General features: G+C 37.2%; 1 protein-coding gene and 1 long non-coding RNA gene across 2 annotated transcripts in view; one reads left to right on the plus strand and one right to left on the minus strand.

Annotated features, from left to right (window-relative positions):
- LOC130282505 (uncharacterized) overlaps positions 1-20,109 on the plus strand; it is a 341,939-nt gene that overhangs the window by 117,086 nt on the left and 204,744 nt on the right. The window lies entirely within an intron of this gene.
- RBM20 (RNA binding motif protein 20) overlaps positions 1-20,109 on the minus strand; it is a 334,442-nt gene that overhangs the window by 97,002 nt on the left and 217,331 nt on the right. Inside the window, exon 2 of the mRNA XM_056530784.1 lies at positions 9,233-10,157. Within this exon, the coding sequence (XP_056386759.1) occupies positions 9,233-10,157 (925 nt within the window). The remainder of the gene's footprint in view (positions 1-9,232; positions 10,158-20,109) is intronic.

Genomic DNA, 20,109 nt, shown 5'->3' on the forward strand with positions numbered 1-20,109 from the left:
CAAATAACTTTGCTTTGTATCTATTATTCTAATGTTTTACAGGGATCCATTAGATCGGCAATATAAGCTGCTGTGGGGCACATCACTTTTTCCATAGCGCCAAGGTGTTAAAGGGGTAGTCCAGTGGTGAAAAACTAAGGATAGGGGATAAGTTTGAGATCGCGGGGGTCCGACCGCTGGGGCCTCCTGCGTTCTCTCTGTACGGGGGCCAGGCTCTCCGGCCAGATAGCGGGTGTCGACCTCCGCACGAAGCGGCGGCCGACACGCCCCCTCAATACATCTCTATGGCAGAGCCGGAGATTGCCGAAGGCAGCGCTTCAGCTCTGCCATAGAGTTGTATTGAGGGGGCGTGTCGGCCGCCGCTTCGTGTGGAGGTCGACACGCCCCCTTCCTGCGGGCTGTCGGGGCCCCATACAGGAGATCGCAGGGGGCCCCAACGGTCGGACCCCCGCGATCTCAAACATATCCCCTATCCTTAGGATAGGGGATAAGTTGTTCACCACTGGGTTCACCACTGGACTACTCCTTTTAGAGTATCCATTTTTGCTATTAAAACTGATGGAAAACTGAATCTGAATCTTAGTAAATCTAGATCTCTATGTTTGATTTCCATCTCAAAGGAGTTGTATAATCCTTTCCATTGAAACAATAAACAGCTCTCTTTTGGGGGCCGTGTTTTCTTTAAAAGGGTACTCCGGTGGAAAACAATTTCTTTCAAATCAACTGGTGCCAGAAAGAACAGATTTGTAAATTACTTAGTCCTTAAAAACGTAATCCTTCCAGTACTTATCAGCTGCTGTATGCTACAGATGAAGTAGAGTTGTTCTTTTCTGTCTGACCACAGTGCTCTCTGCTGAACACCTTTGTCCATGTCGGGAATTTGCTCCTACTCCGGACAGTTCCTGACACAGACAGAGGTGTCAGCAGAGAGCACTGTGGTCAGACAGAAAAGAACAACTCAACTTCTTCTGTAGCATTCAGCAGATGATAAGTACTGGAAGGATTAATATTTTTTAATAGAAGTAATTTAAAAATCTGTTTAACTTTCTGGAGCCAGTTGAGATTAAAAAAAATATATTTTTTTTTACCCGAGTATCCCTTTAAGCTAGTTCAGTACATTTGCATTTTTAGGCCATAATCACACACTGTAAAAAAGATTGTATTTTACTTATGGACATTTTTTGAGCTGGAAAAAAAAATCTATTATTTTCTGATTATACTCTGTAATCGTCTGAAAAAACACATCCTGCTTTTTTTTTTAGTGTGCCAACATACCCTTAGACTTGTCATTGTCATATAACTATACTTTTTATGTAACCAAACGATATTTGCGTGATGTAAAGTAAATATTTACTGTTTTTAATGTAGACAGTCAATGGAAATAAAAAATAATTACATTAAGCCTCATGGGTCACCTGCTGGCTGCTACCAGTGTTAATTTCCTAAACTACCTCTTAGCCATTTATTGGAATTTGTGGGAAGGAAGCCAGGTTTATAAAATGACATGGACCCTTGTCATCCTAGAGAGGCATTCTGATTACATTAGAACTAATGAAGCATGCCTCAGATGTGCCAACTTCGGGTTAGACCAGGGTCAGACTGACATTGGTCATATCATACAGCAGTTGCTTCCGAACGTCAGTGTCCCTGGATTCTATCAACGATACTTTAAAGTCTGACATATCTTGCTGGCCGAGTGCTGAGGAATAATTTATGTGTAGACTGTACGTACTATATCACAAGTGATATGCACACAATACTACAATACTAGTAGTATTACTAGTAATAATAGCTTCTAATGCTCAAAGGGGTATATTACCTTATGTTGTATTTATTTATTTTTACTCATTATGAATTTGTACTGAACATACCGTACTTTTCTAATCTGTTTTTATGTTTTGCATCTGTTTTTTTATTTTATATTCATGATTGTGGAGACAGCTTTATCAGTTGAGCTGTGAACAGCAGTTCTATTAAACTGCTTTATAGCTGGTACCTGGAAGTAAGAAAGCCACATTGACCTCTGTGGAAGAAAGCTATGGGTATGTGAAATGCAGAGGTTAATTGGCAGGGAAGGGTAGGAGCTGAGCTAATCATCTATTGTTAAATGGGCACTCTCATTAAAACTAATTTTTGCTATTGCAAAAATGAAGTTTTCTACGTTTTATTTGTGTTTAAAAAAGCTGCCGCTAGGTGTCTCCTTACTTGTCCAGAGCACATTTTCCCCCATCTTTTCAACAAACTTTGGACTACTGCTGGCCTGGCAGAAGTCCAAACACAGGAAATGCAGCCTAGAATGCTGAGGGGTGTGTGTCAAGCTTTATCCAATCATAGCTCCTCTCACACTAAACTGCACACTGGCAGTTGGTAGCAGAGTGAGGGAGGAAGCTCACCCCTGTATGGCTTCAGATGATGTCACAGCCTGCTGGGGAACGCCCCTTCCCAGTCTGTGAACCTGAACCAGAGACTGAGCAGAAAATACAGAGCAAAATCAAGGTAGAAAACTAACAAATAATAAAAATAAAGTCAGGGGGTGGTTTATCATGATGGGGACAGTGAACTGGGAGGATTATAACATTTATGAACTTAATGAGAGGTACTATTTAACCCCCTTAATGACGCAGGATGTAAATGTACATCCTGGTGCGTTGGTACTTAACGCAGCAGGACGTAAATTTATGTCCTGTAAATGACTACGGGGGGGGGGGGGTGCTCGTGTCATGCGCGGCAGGTCTCGCTAGGGACCTGCGGTAATGGCGCTCATCAGTGATCGCGCTGATGTGTGCCATTAACCCCTCAGATGCTGGGATCAATACAAATCACAGCATCTGCAGCAGTGCGGTCACTAAGATGGATGATCAGATCGCCTGCAGCGCTGCCGCGGGGATCCGATCATCCAGAACTGCCTGCCTTTGCCGCATTTCTCTGGTATTCTGCTCGATCGCAGACCAGAACAGAAGATAGCCGATAATACTGATCAGTGCTATGCCTTATGCATAGCACTGTTCAGTATCTGCAATCAAGTGATTTAAATAAGTAGCCCCTATGGAGACATAAAAAGTGTAAAAAAATAAATAAATAAATAAAAAAAGGAAACATTTTTTAAAAATCCCCTCCGCCAATAAAAATGTAAATTGTCCCTTTTTCTAATTCCCCCCCCCCCCCCCTAAAAAAATTCTGCATGCGTAATTGTCCGAACCATCAAAATATAATGTTAATGATCCCATACGGTGAACGGCGTGAGCATTTAAAAAAAAGTCCAAAAACGCTGCTTTTTTTTGTCACATCATATTGCAAAAAATTTTTTTACTAAAAGTGTTATATTTGCAAATGTGGTACCAATAAAAAGTACAGATCACGACGCAAAAAATTAGCCCTCATACCGCCACTTATACAAAAAAATTTAAAAGTTATAGGCTATGAAAATAGAGGGATTTTAAATGTACTAATTTGGTTAAAAAGTTTGAGATTTTTTTTAAGCGATACAATAATAGAAAAGTATGTACTCACGGGTATCATTTTAATCGTATTGATCCACATAATAAAGAAAACATGCAATATTACCGTAAATTGTAGAGTGTGAAAACAAAACCTTCCAAAATTAGCAAAATTGTGTTTTTTTTTATAAATTACCCCACACAAATAGTATTTTTTTTGGTTGCGCCGTACATTTTATGGTAAAATGAGTGATGTGATTGCAAAGGACAACTGGTTGCGCAAAAAAAAAAAAAGCCCTCATACTTGTCTGTGGATAAAAATATAAATATAAAAAAGTTATGATTTTTAGAAGGCATAACTGTAGTGGCCATGCTGGGTCACTGCAGCTTAGCTCCCATTGAAGTAAATGAGAGCTGAGCTACAGTAAACCAGTACTGCCGCTACTTCTTTTTACTGTGTATGGCAAGGCCATGAATCTGATAAACTGCTGTGCAATGGCATGCCAGGTGTTGGCACCCCACCAATTTAAAATTGATGACCAATCCTGAGGAAAGGCCATCAAAACCCCTTTAATGAGTTTGCAGTGAAGGTGGGTTTGAAGACTCTGCACCTCTGATACCATCTCCTTGGTCCTGTTCGTGCTGCCCCACTTATCAAGGGGAAGGAGTTAAGTATTGATGAGCAGGGCGGCATGACCGGGACACAGGGGATGGTGTCAGAGATGCAGATAGTGTTCAAACCCGACTCCAATGCAGCTAAGAGTTCGGTTGCATATTGCAAGTTTGAGCTGTATTTCGGGAATGGCTAAACAGATTGGGGTAAGGAATACACCCACACCGACCACCTATATATTCCGGTTAGTGGAGTTGATCCATTTGTCAGTTTCCCCTGAACCTGGAAATTGCAATTGTTGCATTAGTATTTTTTCCTTATACTTCCTTATAATTTTGATAGCCATAACTTTTACATTTTTTTTTATCTACAGACCCATATGAGGTCTTGATTTTTGTGTGTACTTTGTAGGGATATCCTTTATTTTTAAATAAAACATGCTGCAAAACCGAGAAGAAAATTATTTGTGAATTGAAAATTTAATTTAGCAAATTCTGAGGGGGTGCATCCTTTTTTTCACGCCAATTACCACGTAGTAAATTGTTTTTTATTTAACTAATATACCCAGACTGCCTAATAAAACATTAAATGCTTTTACTCACCTTCCTTGCTCCCTTTTAGCCTCTGATGAATCACTGGCTGTCAGTTACCTCAGCTGCAGATGCTACAATGGTAAAAGCAGCGTCACCAGCAGACGGCGACCTGATACCAGAAGCTACAAGGGAGCTTTTATTGTTTTATTGTATTTTTACTGGACAGCCCTTTTTTTATTATAAATTATTATATAAATTGCACAGTTCTCACTCCTATAACTTTATTTTTTTCCCCCTATGATCGACTTTCTAATCGCTTTTTATTCATTTTATTCTGGGACATAATATGACGAAAAAAAGAATAAATTCTGGCTTTTGGCATTTTTTTCATATATATCATTCACTGACCAGGATCAATAATGTTATATTTTAATAGCTCTGACAATTTTACACACGGTAATGCCAAATATGTTTAGTTTAAATTTATTGCATTTTTTTTTTATTTCTAATATGTGGAAAAGTTTGGTTTTTTATGTTTTAGTATGGAAAGGGTGGATTTATACTTGTAAAAACTTTATTGGATTTCATTTTTTGCACTACATTAGACATCTAGGGGAAACTTGTATCATTAGATTAGTAAGTCTATAAAAGAGTCCCGGCAGCCATGGAAGCCAAAGTAAGGGCCGTGACAACAGAACAGGGTGATCCAGACCATTACACCACCAATTACAGCTGAAACTGTCATTTAGGCTCTGCTGTCAAATTTGGCAGCTGCATATAAATGGTTAATAGCCACTAGCGCCAATCTCCTCACGCTAGCTATTAGTGGTGGTCACCAACTTGAGGGGGCTTGAGACAAGAGCCCGCTCTATACACCCTTAATGGCCCGCTGACAAGTATTTTCGACATGGGTTGTTAAAGGGTTAAAATTTAATCCACAAGTCACAGTCATGTTGTGTCACAATTGCATTTTTTGCCAAGATTTGGGAAAATCACAAGAAAACCAGATATTTTATTGTACTCTCTGTTATAATACAAGTATTAACTTTCATGGTTATTCTGCTGAAATATAATCTCTTAAACTCAGGAAGTTTTAGCCTATTGTGAGGAGTTTAGTGAACAGTGTGAAATTTTGAAGATTTTAGGTTTCTTAATATGCAGATGTAGCCATGGTTATCTTTAAAGGGGTACTCCAGTGAAAAACAAATGTTTTTAAATCACCTGGTAATAGAAAGTTATACAGATTTGTAAATTACTTATATTTAAAAATCTTAATCCTTCTAATACTTATCAGCTGCTGTATGCTCCAGAGGAAGTTGTGCAATTCTTTCCAGTCTGGCCACAGTGCTCTCTGCTGACACCTTTGTCTGTGTTAGGAACAGTTCAGAGTAGGAGAGGTTTGCTATGGGGATTTGCTCCTACTCCGGACAATTCCTGACACAGACAGAGGTGGCAGCAGAGAGCACTGTGGTAAGACTAGAAAGAACTACACAACTTCCTGTGGAGCATGCAGCAACTGATGAGTACTGGAAGGATTAAGATAAAAAAAAAAAAGATAATAAATAATTAAAAAATCTGTTTACCTTTTTGGCACCGGTTGAGTTGAAAACATTTGTTTTCCACCGGAGTTGAGGAGAAATGTTAAAATTAGGTTTGTATAACGCATTGGGATAGTTTATCTTAACTTAAGGAGTGCAGAATAACATCTTAACACATCAGGGATCAAGATGATGCTGGGTACATCTGTATGAAGTGACACAGATTTAACACCTTAAGGACAACTGACGTAAATGTATGTCTTGATGCCCTGGTACTTAGCGCACCAGGACGTACATTTACGTCCTGTACATGACGCGAGCATCAGAGCAGGGCACACTTTGTGCATGGTAGGTCCCGGCTACTATCATGCCTGTGCTTCAGCTTGGACAAAGCCATTTCTATAAAATGTACATAAAATTTTCTTATGAAGTATATTGGAAATGTTAATGTTTGCCACATATAAAACATTTTTGAATCTGACAGTGCCTATTTAAAAAAGTAATCAGAAATTGCTGCTTTTTGGCCACATCACAACCCAGAAAAATTAAATAAAAAGTGATCAAAAAAATCACATTGTACACAAAAGTGGTACCGATAAAAGTTACAGATCACGGCACAAAAAATTAGCCCTCATACAGCACCAGATATGGAAAAGGAGAGAGCAATAGAGGTCAGAATAGGGCAATTTAAAACATACTAATTTTGTTTAAAAAGTTAGATTTGTTTTTAAAAGTAGTACAAAATATTAAAGCATGTACACATCGATATAATTTCAATCAAATTGACCCACAGGATGAATTAAAAAAGTGTTTTTACCATAAAGTGTACCGTCTAAAAACAAAATCCTCCAAAATTAGCAAAATTGCATTTTTCCCCACAAAATAATTTTTTTTTTAAAGCCATACATTTTCAGGTAAAATAAAAGGTGTCATTAAAAAGTACAATTGTTTAAAGAAAAATTTAAAGAAAATGGATTTTAGAAGGCAAGAAGGAAAAAAAAAAAACGCAAAAATGAAACTGGCTTTGTCCTTAAAAATGGGCTGTGTTCTTAAGGGGTTAAATACACTACCAAATTTTACAAATATATTTAAAACAAAAAACAGATATTTATAACTGCAGGGAAGGGAATGCAACTAATATAATGATCTAAATTGTGCATTTAAGATGTGATTTTATTTTTTTATTTTTCAGATCTGGTTCTATTTAGCATACTAGCATCCGGGGAAAAAAAAAAACACAATCATTTTTCAATACAGTAGTTTTGGCACAGCATATGTTAAAAAAATCTAAATTTTGTATGAATGCCGCATTACCGCTACACTGACACATACAGTATATCTATCAATCTTTGCGGCACTTTCTGTCAGAACAGAGACTCTGAGCACTTGTTCTCAGTAGACATAAAGATGCCATGAGATGTGTTGCTGACAGAGAACCATGACAGCACTAATATAGCCAGATATAGTGGTGTCACCTGATACTGGTTGAGTATCACAGGTTTTTACTAAATGGAGGTCATATACAAGGCTGAGGCTAGCCATAGATACAATAGTACACAGTCAAGAGAGCGCATGATAAAAACATGCCAATAACTTTGTATATGGTAGACATAAAAATCATTAATTGTTAATCAATGGCCAATACGTTTACTGTCTTGCAATTAAATATTATTATTACCAGTGCCCAAATGCATGGCACAATACCACAGCTTTAAAAAAAAAAAAAAAAAATGTAATATGCGTCCACTTATGGGTTTAGATGAATAAAACACCATAGTGTTTTTTTTTTGTTAATGATTGCTATATAGGCTAGGTTCATGCAGCATTAAATTATCAGTGCATATTTAAATTTACGGTACACGCTGATTGTAAATAGGGCCACGTTTTATTTTGCAGCTGCAGTTTCCGAATTTTACGCTGTGTGAACCCCACCTTACAGTTGATCATGGACATTTATCAACGGGTTTAGTCATGTTTTCTTTACTATAATTGTCGCAAAATTGTCGCCACTGCGTAGTAATAATTTTAAAATGGACTACGGGTAGTCAGGTATTTATTAACTGCGACAGTCGCAACTGCGCAGAAAAAAGTCGCAACAGGGTTAAAAATTGACTACGTTTACTTCAGCTCAAACATGGAGCAGAAAAAGCTACAACCAAAGTAAAAAAGGACGGGCTGAAACCAGTTGATAAATAAGTCACACATATGCAAAAAAAAATTAAGGAAAAAATTACTATAAAAAAAAGAATACATAAGCAAACATTGATAAATGTCCCTCGATATGTCTAATATGATATAATTGCAATTTCAAAGTCTAAGTCCCAATCGCACTACGGTCTTGCTGTTTATGCTGCTTTTCATTTTGTATTTTTAAGCAACTGCAATCCTTGGAGTATGTTTTTAAAGGTTTGCTTAGATAAAAGCACAATTGCCGTTCATCCTAGGTCTCTAAACAACAGTGAATTAGATTATTATTTTTGTTTTTATATGTTACCTTCACATGGCACCCTCTCTTTACCAAGAAAAACAATAAAACCCTTTTTATTTGTTTAGCAATATCTCAAATGCTGGTGTTTTTCTGCCCTCCAAATCATTTACTCCTGTACTCTTCTGAGTACTTGGTACAGGCGCAGCTGTTCAGTGAAGAGAGTAGCGGCCTAGACTAAGTGACTATACTCATGACAAAATCCCATCCAAAGAAGAAATAAAAACTTCCCCCCTTTAAATATGTTTTCTAGACACTTAATCTGGGAAAGAGATTTAAAGAAAAAATGAAACATAATCACCACATGTCCAATTTTCCATTGCGGCTAAAGACGTGTAAAAAATAGAGAACAAAAGAATATAGCAGATTTTGCAGGTAGCTAATTTTACAGATTGTTAAATAAAAAAAAATGAACAATGAAATAGATTTAAACTGTCACAAAAAATAAATGTTAACATTTTTCTAAATAAATGGGATTTGTTGTTAGATATTTTTGCTTTACACCTTTTTAATACAACACATATAAAAATTGAAGGTTAACTTTCCGTAATAGTAATTCTAAATATTGTAGTATTATCTAATATTTAGTGCAATATACCTGTAGTTCATGCTGTATGGTTGCTTACCTTTAAGGTGAAGATCTTTTTGTCACACATTGTACACGTATGTGGTAGGTGCACAGGTGAAATACCATGGAAATCATTCAGTTCATGCGGCTTAAGGTTCTTCACACATGGTACACACGTATTCATTTTTCCATTATTGTGTCTGTGAAAAGCTGGAGAATTTGACGGGCTAAATTTGGTATCAGGGGTTGGCTCTTCTGGGTTGTACAGTTCATTCCTGGCCTCGTAATGCTGTTTAGGTGATTGCCAATGATGAGAAGATTCCCACTGGTTATTTGATGACATGTTATGACCCCCCTGACTAACATCTCCTTTTTGGCTCATGGAAAGATGAGGTCCATGGTTATCAAAATACTGATTTTTAAATCCAGGTTGGTTATTATGTTTAGGAGGGTAACGACCATCCGATGTTTCTTCCGGACCACAACTAAAGCCATGATAGGAAGACTGATCCATCTCTGAATTGAATGATTGAGGCCCCAGGTGGAATCCATCTTGTTTGTTTCCAACCATGGCTTTTCCAAAAGGCTGCATAGAGTTTTGATTTGGATTCTGGGAGTGTTTAGGTGGCATGGCAGGATTTTGAGTAGTGAACGGCAATCCAGCAGAAGGAAATCTAGCATTGTGAATGGTGGAGCTCAAAGAAGCCATTCCAGTAGGTCCATGTGCACCGATCATGGCAGCATTTCTCAGTGGATTAAACAGTGGCTGTGACATAGCCACCTTCGAGAGGACTTGGTTCAGTACTGTAGCAGCTGTATTGCTGGTCACTGCACTCTGTGCCAATTTTAGCCTTTGCAGGGTGAGCTGAGCCTGCAGCTGAGCGAGCTGTAGACTGGCGGGGGAAGGCAGGAGAGGGTTTGTTGCCCCACCACCTAATGGGCTGTTGACAGAAAAAGGATTCTTCTCCAGAAATTGGGATACACTGTAAAATAAAATATGTAAATATATGGTTTAATAATACCGTGTGAAGAATTTTTAATCTTTTACATTTTGGGTGTATGGATTTTTCTGACTTCACATTATATATGCTCTATAGATTACAACATTTCATTAGGTTTTTCACCCTTCTTTCATTCATTTATTTTTTATTCTTAATTTTTACATGATAAAATGTGGTTGTAATATTTTGTACTATGCGTGATTATAGTTTTATAGCAGTTATATTAATAAGTGGACATGCTTTGCACCAATAGATTGATATTCATGTAATTTATCTGACAGTAGATGACTTATTTTAGCAGTTGCAATTCCTTGTTGTCTCCTTGTTATATTGTAATCACCATCAGTCAGAATTACATTTTCTATATCAAGTACCAGTGGCTCCTGTATTTCCATTGCTACTTTCACTGCTTGGGTACACAACTGTTTTTAACTCAATGTTTTAAAGAGTGTGAACAGTTTGTTTAGGATTCCGTGGTGCTAAAGTATCAAGACTCTGGGATTAACTTAGTAATGCTGGCTAGGGACTTGATGAGTCGATTAATTTAGAAAAACAAGCTGCACCTGCGCTTTACCCTAATGGAGGGCAATCGGGGAGCACTTATACCACCATACAGTAACTTTCTGAAATCTTATCTTAGCACTTATTCTAAAAAATGAGGGGGAGCTGCAAACCAAGGCTATATTACATAGATAGAGACGTACCAGGCATACATGAACTAAGAGAGAGAGCCCTCATGCTCAACGCGTTGACATCAGGGCTTTAATGTGACTTAAAAGATTGATCACTTTCACCAACTAAATCTGCAGAACAACGACTGCAATGCATTTCATTAAAATATTATTCTATAACTATAAACAGCTGAAAACATAAATAACTTTAACAAAGGCTCCAGATAAAGAAAGGCTATAAAACCCAAATTTTACACCAAAATATTTGACAACCTTTTTGTAAAAAAAAAGGTTTGACTATACAAAAATATAAATGAATAGTTATTGGAAATGACCTCATATCCACTAAATAAAAAGATAAATGTATTATTATTGGAAATGACCTCATCTAAAATGGTCGAGAAAGATTAAGGGCATAGGGCTGCTCCTCTACACATCATGGAGAAGCTCCGTTTTAGGGCTACTTTCAAAATATTTTAGGAACAAGCTAAAATACTAGTTCCCCAAAATAATGTTATTTTTGGATGCTGCTGACAGAAGCAATCTGAAAATAAAGCAAGACAGACATTGATGTCCAATAGCCAGAAAGAGAGAGAGAGAGACTGCTCGATAAATTAAGAAAACATGTATCTACATTCCCTAGCAGTGAAAATATACTTTAAGACTATGCTCACATATACAGGATCTACTTCAGATTTGATGCTATGATCAATCATTTAGGTGCATTAATATCTGCAGCCTCATAGTTAGTACGGTTGAAAAAAGACATAAGTCCATCAAGTTCAACCAGGGACCTCAAATCCTCAGAATATCTTATATGTGTAAATGTACCCTAAAACAACCTTAATAATTAATCCAGGCATAATGGTGGACACCAGCACCATTTTGCATATAAAAAAAAAAAATCTATATTGAACTATAAATGTTAACTCCATGGTTCATAGGTCAAAAGCAAGGTGTATGCACAGCATTAGGAAGAATGCACCTGAGGAAAGTATAATTAATAATAATAATTTTATTTATATAGCGCCTACAGATTCCGCAGCGCTTACAATTATGGGGTACAAACAAAGACAAATATCAGACATAATATTACACAATAACTATTCAAACAAGAGGTGTGGGGATATATTGAGGATATGTTGGGGATATGTTGGGGATATATTGAGGATATGTTGAGGATATGTTGGGGATATGTTGAGGCCAATTAGAGACTGTTATAGGCCTGTCTGAAGAGATGTGTTTTCAGGCCACGTTTGAAACTATGGATGTTGTTGTTGTGGATGTTAATTACACAAATGTCACATGATACTAGATTTTACATTTTCTGATCAAAGAGCCAATTGTAATCAGAACAAGAGCTATAACAAAAATGTTATGTTTACACTCATAGATCAGCCATAAAATAGGGACAAAGAGCAACAGGGAAGAAAAACCCATTAAACTTGATGCTTTCATGAGAATGTCCCATGAAACATAGATCAAGAGTAGTTTTGGTAGTTTAGTAGTATATAAAGCCGCGTGGATGAATTCCCTTAGTGTGCGTTCACACCGTGTTATTACTGTCTGTTTAACGTGTATATTTTATAGAAAACAAAAATATGCATTAACAGATGCTTAAAACAAATTAAGATAAAACAGATTCTAAACCATCATTTTCAACCCTCCCCGAGTCTGCTGCCAAAAAAATAAATAAATAAATAAACTAAATAAAACTTTATTGTAGTTCACATTCCATTGTTGTGCCCCTCCATGGCAGCCAGGACTTGATGAGAAGTATATAGACATGTTCCTCCCACCCTCCATCTTGCTACAGGTCACAGTGCTGGACAAGACCAAGTATATTCAGAGCTTTCACCCAATGGCCGACTCATATTTCAGACATATTTAGGCCACTGCGTAATTATCACCGCGGCTCAGACATTGGTCATTAGATTCAGAGACCCTAATATAGAGATTCCTATGGGAAACTTTTTTAACAGACATTTTCCTTCCAAAATGATTAAAATTCTGGAAAGGTTTTCAGGGTCTCATACAACCTAATCTCACCTGTTATGGGAAACATTTGCAGGCATTACATTTTAAATGTTATAATATATTTGGCATTTGCCTCAAGCTGTCACTTTGTTAAAACACTTAATTCACACATTATAGTTCTAGTTGTAATACTATATTATAATAAAACAGTGTGTAAATATTAAACTTATACAAAGTATAGCGTGCCAGTAATGGGTACAAAATTCCAGTCCCCCCCCCCCCCCCACTGGTGTATTTTAAACGGGTCAGTAACACATGTGCATAGTTTGAAATGTGCGGAACATGTCTACTGGGCATTTCTGCAATTATCCATGCTTTGCCTTTCACTGCTGCACATAAGACCATCTTACTGATGCCAGATCAGAAAGAGCCCCATATACAGCAGTAGAAAGTAACCTGCCAAACTTACCCCAATGGGATTTACAATGCAACTTTTCAATTACAATGGATTGAAACTTATAAAAGACAAAAATATTATGAAACATGACCTCCTCACACATTTATACATTATGAAACATGACCTCCTCAAACATATACATATGACTATACTTAAGAAACAATTGTAATGCCAGATTTACACTTCTATTTTATTGATGTAACTAATAGAAACTAATGTCAATTCATCATCAGTAGTGAAAAACGATTCAATCTAATTCCTATTGACCTCAATCAGATGACTGAGACACTTATGCATTAGATTGGATCCCATAGAAATAAATAGGATATGTTGACCGATCTCTCATGTGTGAGCGCACTGTAAAAACACTGAACAAAGAAAGTTGATATATATATTAACAAAAGGTCAATATAAGTTACTGTTCAACTGGCGACTACAAACTATGAATTATACATTATTAGCATTGTGTTCCTTTCAATATTTGGCAACCCTCTCAAACACGAACAAAAATAAAATAAGATCCAGTTTATAGGTTGTATTCACAATTGTTTTGATAATATTTCCACATAGATTTACAGAACTCACTAGATTATAAAATGTAATTTAAGAGTTTCACTGACATTTTAGCTTCATACTTTACTATCTGGATTCCTCTCATTCTATACCAAATTCATTTTCCAGTAGCAATAAACTGGAATTAATGAATGGCCTACCATTACCATAAGGGAGCATTAAATCCAGCAGCTTATAAAACTAAATCTTACAGCACACACCGACTATAAATGTAAATGTCTCCAAAGGATTCAGCGCTGAAGATATGAAATACAGTGATCCCTCAACTTACAATAGTTTCAAGATACAATGGTCTTTTCTGGACCATTGTAACTTGAAATCAGACTCAACATACAATGCTAATGGTATCTGAGAAACGTGTCAATGGCTGGAAGAACCGACTAATTGGATGGATATTTCACTGGTAAAAGCCGTGTATTCCTAAAGTGTATGCACTGACTGGTGTCTGGTAGTGCCCCCTACAGTACAGGGAGGTATTACATGTTCTGTACTCTTTACTGTATTACTTAAGTGTATGCACTGACTGGTGTCTAGTTGCGCCCCCTACAGTACAGGGAGGTATCACATGTTCTGTACTCTTTACCTGTATTACTGAAGTGTATGCACTGACTGGTGTCTGGTAGCACCCCCTACAGTACAGGGAGGTATTACATGTTCTGTACTACTCTTTACCTGTATTACTGAAGTGTATGCAGTGACTGGTGTCTGGTTGAGCCCCCTACAGTACAGGGAGGTATTACATGTTCTGTACTCTTTACCTGTATTACTGAAGTGTATGCACTGACTGGTGTCTGGTAGCGCCCCCTACAGTACAGGGAGGTATTACATGTTCTGTACTCTTTACCTGTATTACTGAAGTGTATGCAGTGACTGGTGTCTGGTTGCGCCCCCTACAGTACAGGGAGGTATTACATGCTCTGTACTCTTTACCTGTGCCAGGGTTAGCTGCTCCTTTGGACATCAAGTTAGGGCGGCTCCTTTTTCCTTTTTTTAGGACATTGCGTGTTCTTTACAGGAACCTGAAGAAGCTCCTGTCCTCTACACAGACCAGTGTTTCCCAAAGAGGGTGCCCCCAGCTGTTGCAAAACTACAACTCCCAGCATGCCCGGACAGCCGAAGGCTGTCCGGGCATGCTGGGAGTTGTAGTTTTGCAACAGCTGGAGGCACCCTGGTTGGGAAACACTTAAATAGACAGTGATTTATAGCTCCCAGCTGATCTTTCTTACTTTTATATGTAAGGATTTGCTTTATCTATATTAGTTATCTACTTATTTTTCTTTAATTTTCACTTTTTCCTATTTTTGGATGATATTTTGGTGGCTTCAGAACCAATTATCAGGTTTCCATAGAGTTATGGTCTCAACATATGATGGTTTCAACATACAATGGTCGTCCCGGAACCAATTAATATTGTAACTTGAGGGACCACTGTATAAGATACTGATCGCAGCGGGTTAGGGAAGTTTCTGTGCTTTAAGTCAATAATGTCAGTTTTGGTAGCACGGAAAAGGGAAAAACATTGGGGAGAATTTATCATTGTATTTACACACGGCAATTTGCACTGAAAATTTATGACATTTTTGCTTACACATCGCTTAAGTTATTTTATCAAAGCAACTGAGGATGAAGTCAAATTTGCTATTACTTTTGCAATGGTAGCTAAATTATCTAATGCGGCAATTTAGAATTGCTGCATTTTTTTGCACAGTCTCATTTCAGCCTGGGCTGCTTTTTGTAACTTACTTAGTCCTTTAGTCTTTGTAATAAATTTGGCACAAGTATGCACGTACGCACAGACAAATAGCTGGGAAATTGCTGGAAAAAATTACTTGATTTACACATACAATGATACATTCCACCATTTGTTTTCAACTGCACAGCAAATGAAGAGAGACTAAAGGTTATAGCTTCACACTTCACATCAGGGTGCTGTAATTTGTAGGTGCCTAGGAATGGCAGATTTAGTGTTAGTTTCTATTCACACCACATTTAGGGTACATTCCCACACGGCGTATTTGCTGCGTATTTGCTGCTGCGTATTTTATTTTCTCTGTTGAAGTCAATGGGTAGGAAAATACGTAGCACCAAATACGCAGCAAATACGCAGCAAAATACGCCGTGTGGGAACGTACCCTTATGGTCTACAGCTGAAGCTTACATCTGGTTAGAAAAAAAATGTCCAAATGTGACATTTCTGTGTGCCAAGCTTACGGCAAAAAGTGTCCTATTGTCATACATTACTTCTTGACAGTAGTGAAGTTTAACACCATTGTTGTTGCCATGTATGTCACTGGCAGATGTATGATACTGTAATGATATACTCTTGAATATATTTGATGCATACAATTAAGAACATAAACATGAAATGCCTGACCGTATGTAGTGTAAATAAAGCCTTTTAAGAAAAGTTAAAGTTTTGGTTATTGTGCCTGCTGCTTTAGTATTTTTCATTCCAAAAGACCACTTTAGTAGTAGAAAATAAATTCAGGCAACATGAAAAATTCAAGGACAAAATTCTGTCCTCCTGAAGTTAAAGGGGTATTCCAAGCAAAAACTTTTTTTTATATATCAACTGGCTCCGGAAAGTTAAACAGATTTGTAAATTACTTCTATTAAAAAATCTTAATCCTTCCAATAGTTATTAGCTTCTGAAGTTGAGTTGCTGTTTTCTGTCTAACTGCTTTCTGATGACTCACGTCCCGGGAGCTGTGCAGTTCCTATGGGGATATTCTCCCATCATGCACAGCTCCCGGGACGTGACATCATCATTGAGCAGTTAGACAGAAAACTTCAGAAGCTAATAACTACTGGAAGGATTAAGATTTTTTAATAGAAGTAATTTACAAATCTGTTTAACTTTCCGGAGCCAGTTGATATATATATATATATATATAAAAAAGTTTTTGCCTGGAATACCCCTTTAATGTCTTATATGTAATGTGTCTTTTAGTTTATGGTTCCAAAAAACTGAAAAATAGGACTATTCTACTTTATTAATACTATTAATTCTACAATTTTCAAAAAATGTATATGATGTTATAATGTAGTTTTGGGTAGAATATTTGGCAGACATGTTCATCTTGCTTTTGCTTTAATTTTTTTTTTTGTGCAAAACTTTTAATGATGTTAATGGTGTTTGTACAGACAAAAAGAAAATATACAACCTCTATATACAATTACAAGGTTAAACCTAAAGGATCTTATTTTGATGCAATGACCTGCGCTTCATTTCAGCCTTGAACCTCCATGGGATAGCACCCTGCCGAGGTTTTGAAAACCCAAACATAGACTGTTTAACATGTAGATCCTGAACCTTGAGCCCCTACACTTTTCTGTAACTTTATTTTCCCCTAAGTTTATTTTTGCTTATATATTCTCATAGGTCAAAAAATAACATTAAAAGATATATTAATGCAGACATGACTAATTCCTGACTGTTTAATTGACATCTCACGGTATCTGTTTAAAAGTACTAAAAAGAAGTATAAGCTGGTCATTGTATAATATACAAATTACAGCATGCAGATAACAAGTGACGTAACAGTGCAACAAAACACAAGTAACATCAAGCACCTAGATCAGGGGTGCAGGGCCTGCTTTGGTTTGATTATTAGATTCTACTACTTAAAGAGCGGAATTAACATTTTGAATATTTTGAACACTTTAATAGATAGAATATAGCAGTGCATTGAGGGAGCATTGAGGATCCACTAAGTGGACTGAGCGTATGTAGGTCTTGTGTTTGTTTATGGTTCACCCAATTATACTATATTTGTAATGCATGAATAGAAATTTTTCTTTTGTCCAACACATTTGACTAACATTTTGATGAGACTTTCAGAATTTGATCACACAGGGATGTTCACACAGTTCACACACACTATTTTTTACGTACGCATTTTTAGGCTAAGTTTCCACTTGTTTTTTTTTCCTGGCAGTTTTTGGATATCTGCCGCTGCAGTTTTTGAGCCAAAGCCAGAAGTGTATTGAGAAGAAATAGGACATGTAAAGGAAGGACTTCTCCTCTCTTATGGATCCACTTCTGACTTTGGCTCAAAAACTGCAGTGGCAGTTTTCCAAAAACTACCAGAAAAAAAACAAGTGGAAACTTAGCCTTAGACACAATTTTTTAAATTTATATATTTATTTTTTTGCGGTTTACATCAGAGAATGTGCACGTAAGATAAAATATTGTACACAATTTTACAGTCAGTAAACATAGCCTAAGAAGAGTCAGAGCCATTGTTGTCGTACAGGTTTCAATGGCAGAATCTGTTTTCAACCAAGAATTTTTTAAAGTATCATAGTTTTATTTTAATACATTTAAAATGTTGTGTTAATATTTAAAAAGTTTTTTTTTTTTTTTTAGGAAAGGAATAAGTTCCTTTCACAAACTGTACAGTGTAAAGCAGTGTTTTGCAACCAGTGTGCCACCAGCTGTTGCAGAACTACAACTCCCAGCAAGCCTAGACAGCTAATGGCTGTCCGAGCATGCTGGCAGTTGTAATTTTACAACTCGCTTTTTGGCAACTGGCTTAAAGTGCAACATTTTCAAAGCCAAAAACAGTGTCAGGCCAAAAACTGTTCACATAAATGTATCACATATAGCAATTTTCACAAAAGATGCATGTAGCTTTTGGTCATATGTTATGCATTTTACTGTCTAAATTGCTTTGATATCATTACATATAAAATAATTGGATAAAGACGGATGAGGCTAGTAGTACAGTATTCTCCTCTTCTAACATTATGCCTTAGAGCCGGTGGAACCAGTAAATCCTTATATGCACATTTATATATACCAGAAGCACTTAAAACAAAATAAAACAATAAAACAGCACAATGTTATTCCACAAATTGTATACAGATTTTAGGCATGCCATTTGATACCATCCATTCATTCACATGTGCCAAACCGATGTATGACTTCACTCCTAGTTCTGGAGAATGAAATACATGACTTTACTTTCTAAGTAATAATAGAAAATTTCCCTATATAGAAAACAAAGTTCTCTATGGGGTAGAAGGACAAGCCATGAATTTTTATAACATGCAGAAGTTATTTTTTTCTTGTCCTTACTGACCTTGGTACCCACAAGTAGCCACTGTCCAACCTTTAAGGTTTTCACAAACTTTTATGAGGTATGTAAGGTCAGGAAGAGATCACCCAGCCGAACCAAATATACATGAGACAGAGCAATAAAACAAGGGAAAGAAAACTCAACACAACGTTAAAGCTGTGCCAAAATATTAGACAAGCCTACCTTACTCCATTGGCAAATAACCCCCCAGAGCAGCGTAGAGGGGTACGGTGGGAAGTTCCTTCCTATGGTTCGATTTACACTCTTCTCCATACAGATCAGTCACACTGTGCCAGCTGTACACCCACCCTGTATTTACAATCCTGCTTCACATCAAACTTCCCAACTTTTAATGAACAAGCTTACAAGGACAGGAGAGGACGTCACATGCTCTGCAGGATTGTTAACATTACACACACACAATATCATTTGATGTGTATGCCATATGTTCGCTGTCTCCTCCTGCTCCAGCTACTGACAGCCCCAACTCTCAGGCCTTCCAACCCGTGAAGAATGATTCCCAGGCATGCTGGCTTCTCCTGTTATAATTGGATGTGTTAAATTCACAGCCAGCAAAGTAGCTGCTGCAGCATTCACGTCTTTCCATGTTGTGTTTTTCTATTTTTAAATGCCACTGAACACATTACAGTTTTCTAAATACAAACAAAGAAGAGAAACTGGCACAAACCATAGTGCACAACTGGGCAAAGCAAACATATGGCGACCAAAATACCGACGCAGATTACAGCTGAGAATGTGTTCTATGTGGGAACGCACATTAACATCAGCTAGCATAAATTAAATGGGGGCAAATTGCTCAATGAACGTATGCTAGTTTTCTGCTGTAAACACACTGAAAAGTAGGGGGATGGCGCCAGATGCTAAAATCTGTGAAGCCTCTGTGACACTTTTTCCATCTCACACTGGTCTTTGAAAAAGGGGGTAGGGCGTCAGTGTTGTGACGAACACATCTCATTTATCAAGGGGTTTCCGAGCTTTTCTAAATATGAAGTGTTGGTAAACAATATCTGGTCCAGTCTGGCATTGCTTTTCATTGAAAAAATGTACTATTACAGGTAATGTGTGGAGGATTTCTGGAAATGGGGTATTGATTCAAGTACTCAAGGGTATGTTAACACAGCATAAAATTCACTGGCGTATTTTTAAGAATCTGC

This window comes from Hyla sarda, chromosome 7 (genome assembly GCF_029499605.1).
Source record: "Hyla sarda isolate aHylSar1 chromosome 7, aHylSar1.hap1, whole genome shotgun sequence".
In the NCBI taxonomy this organism is placed as follows: domain Eukaryota; kingdom Metazoa; phylum Chordata; class Amphibia; order Anura; family Hylidae; genus Hyla; species Hyla sarda.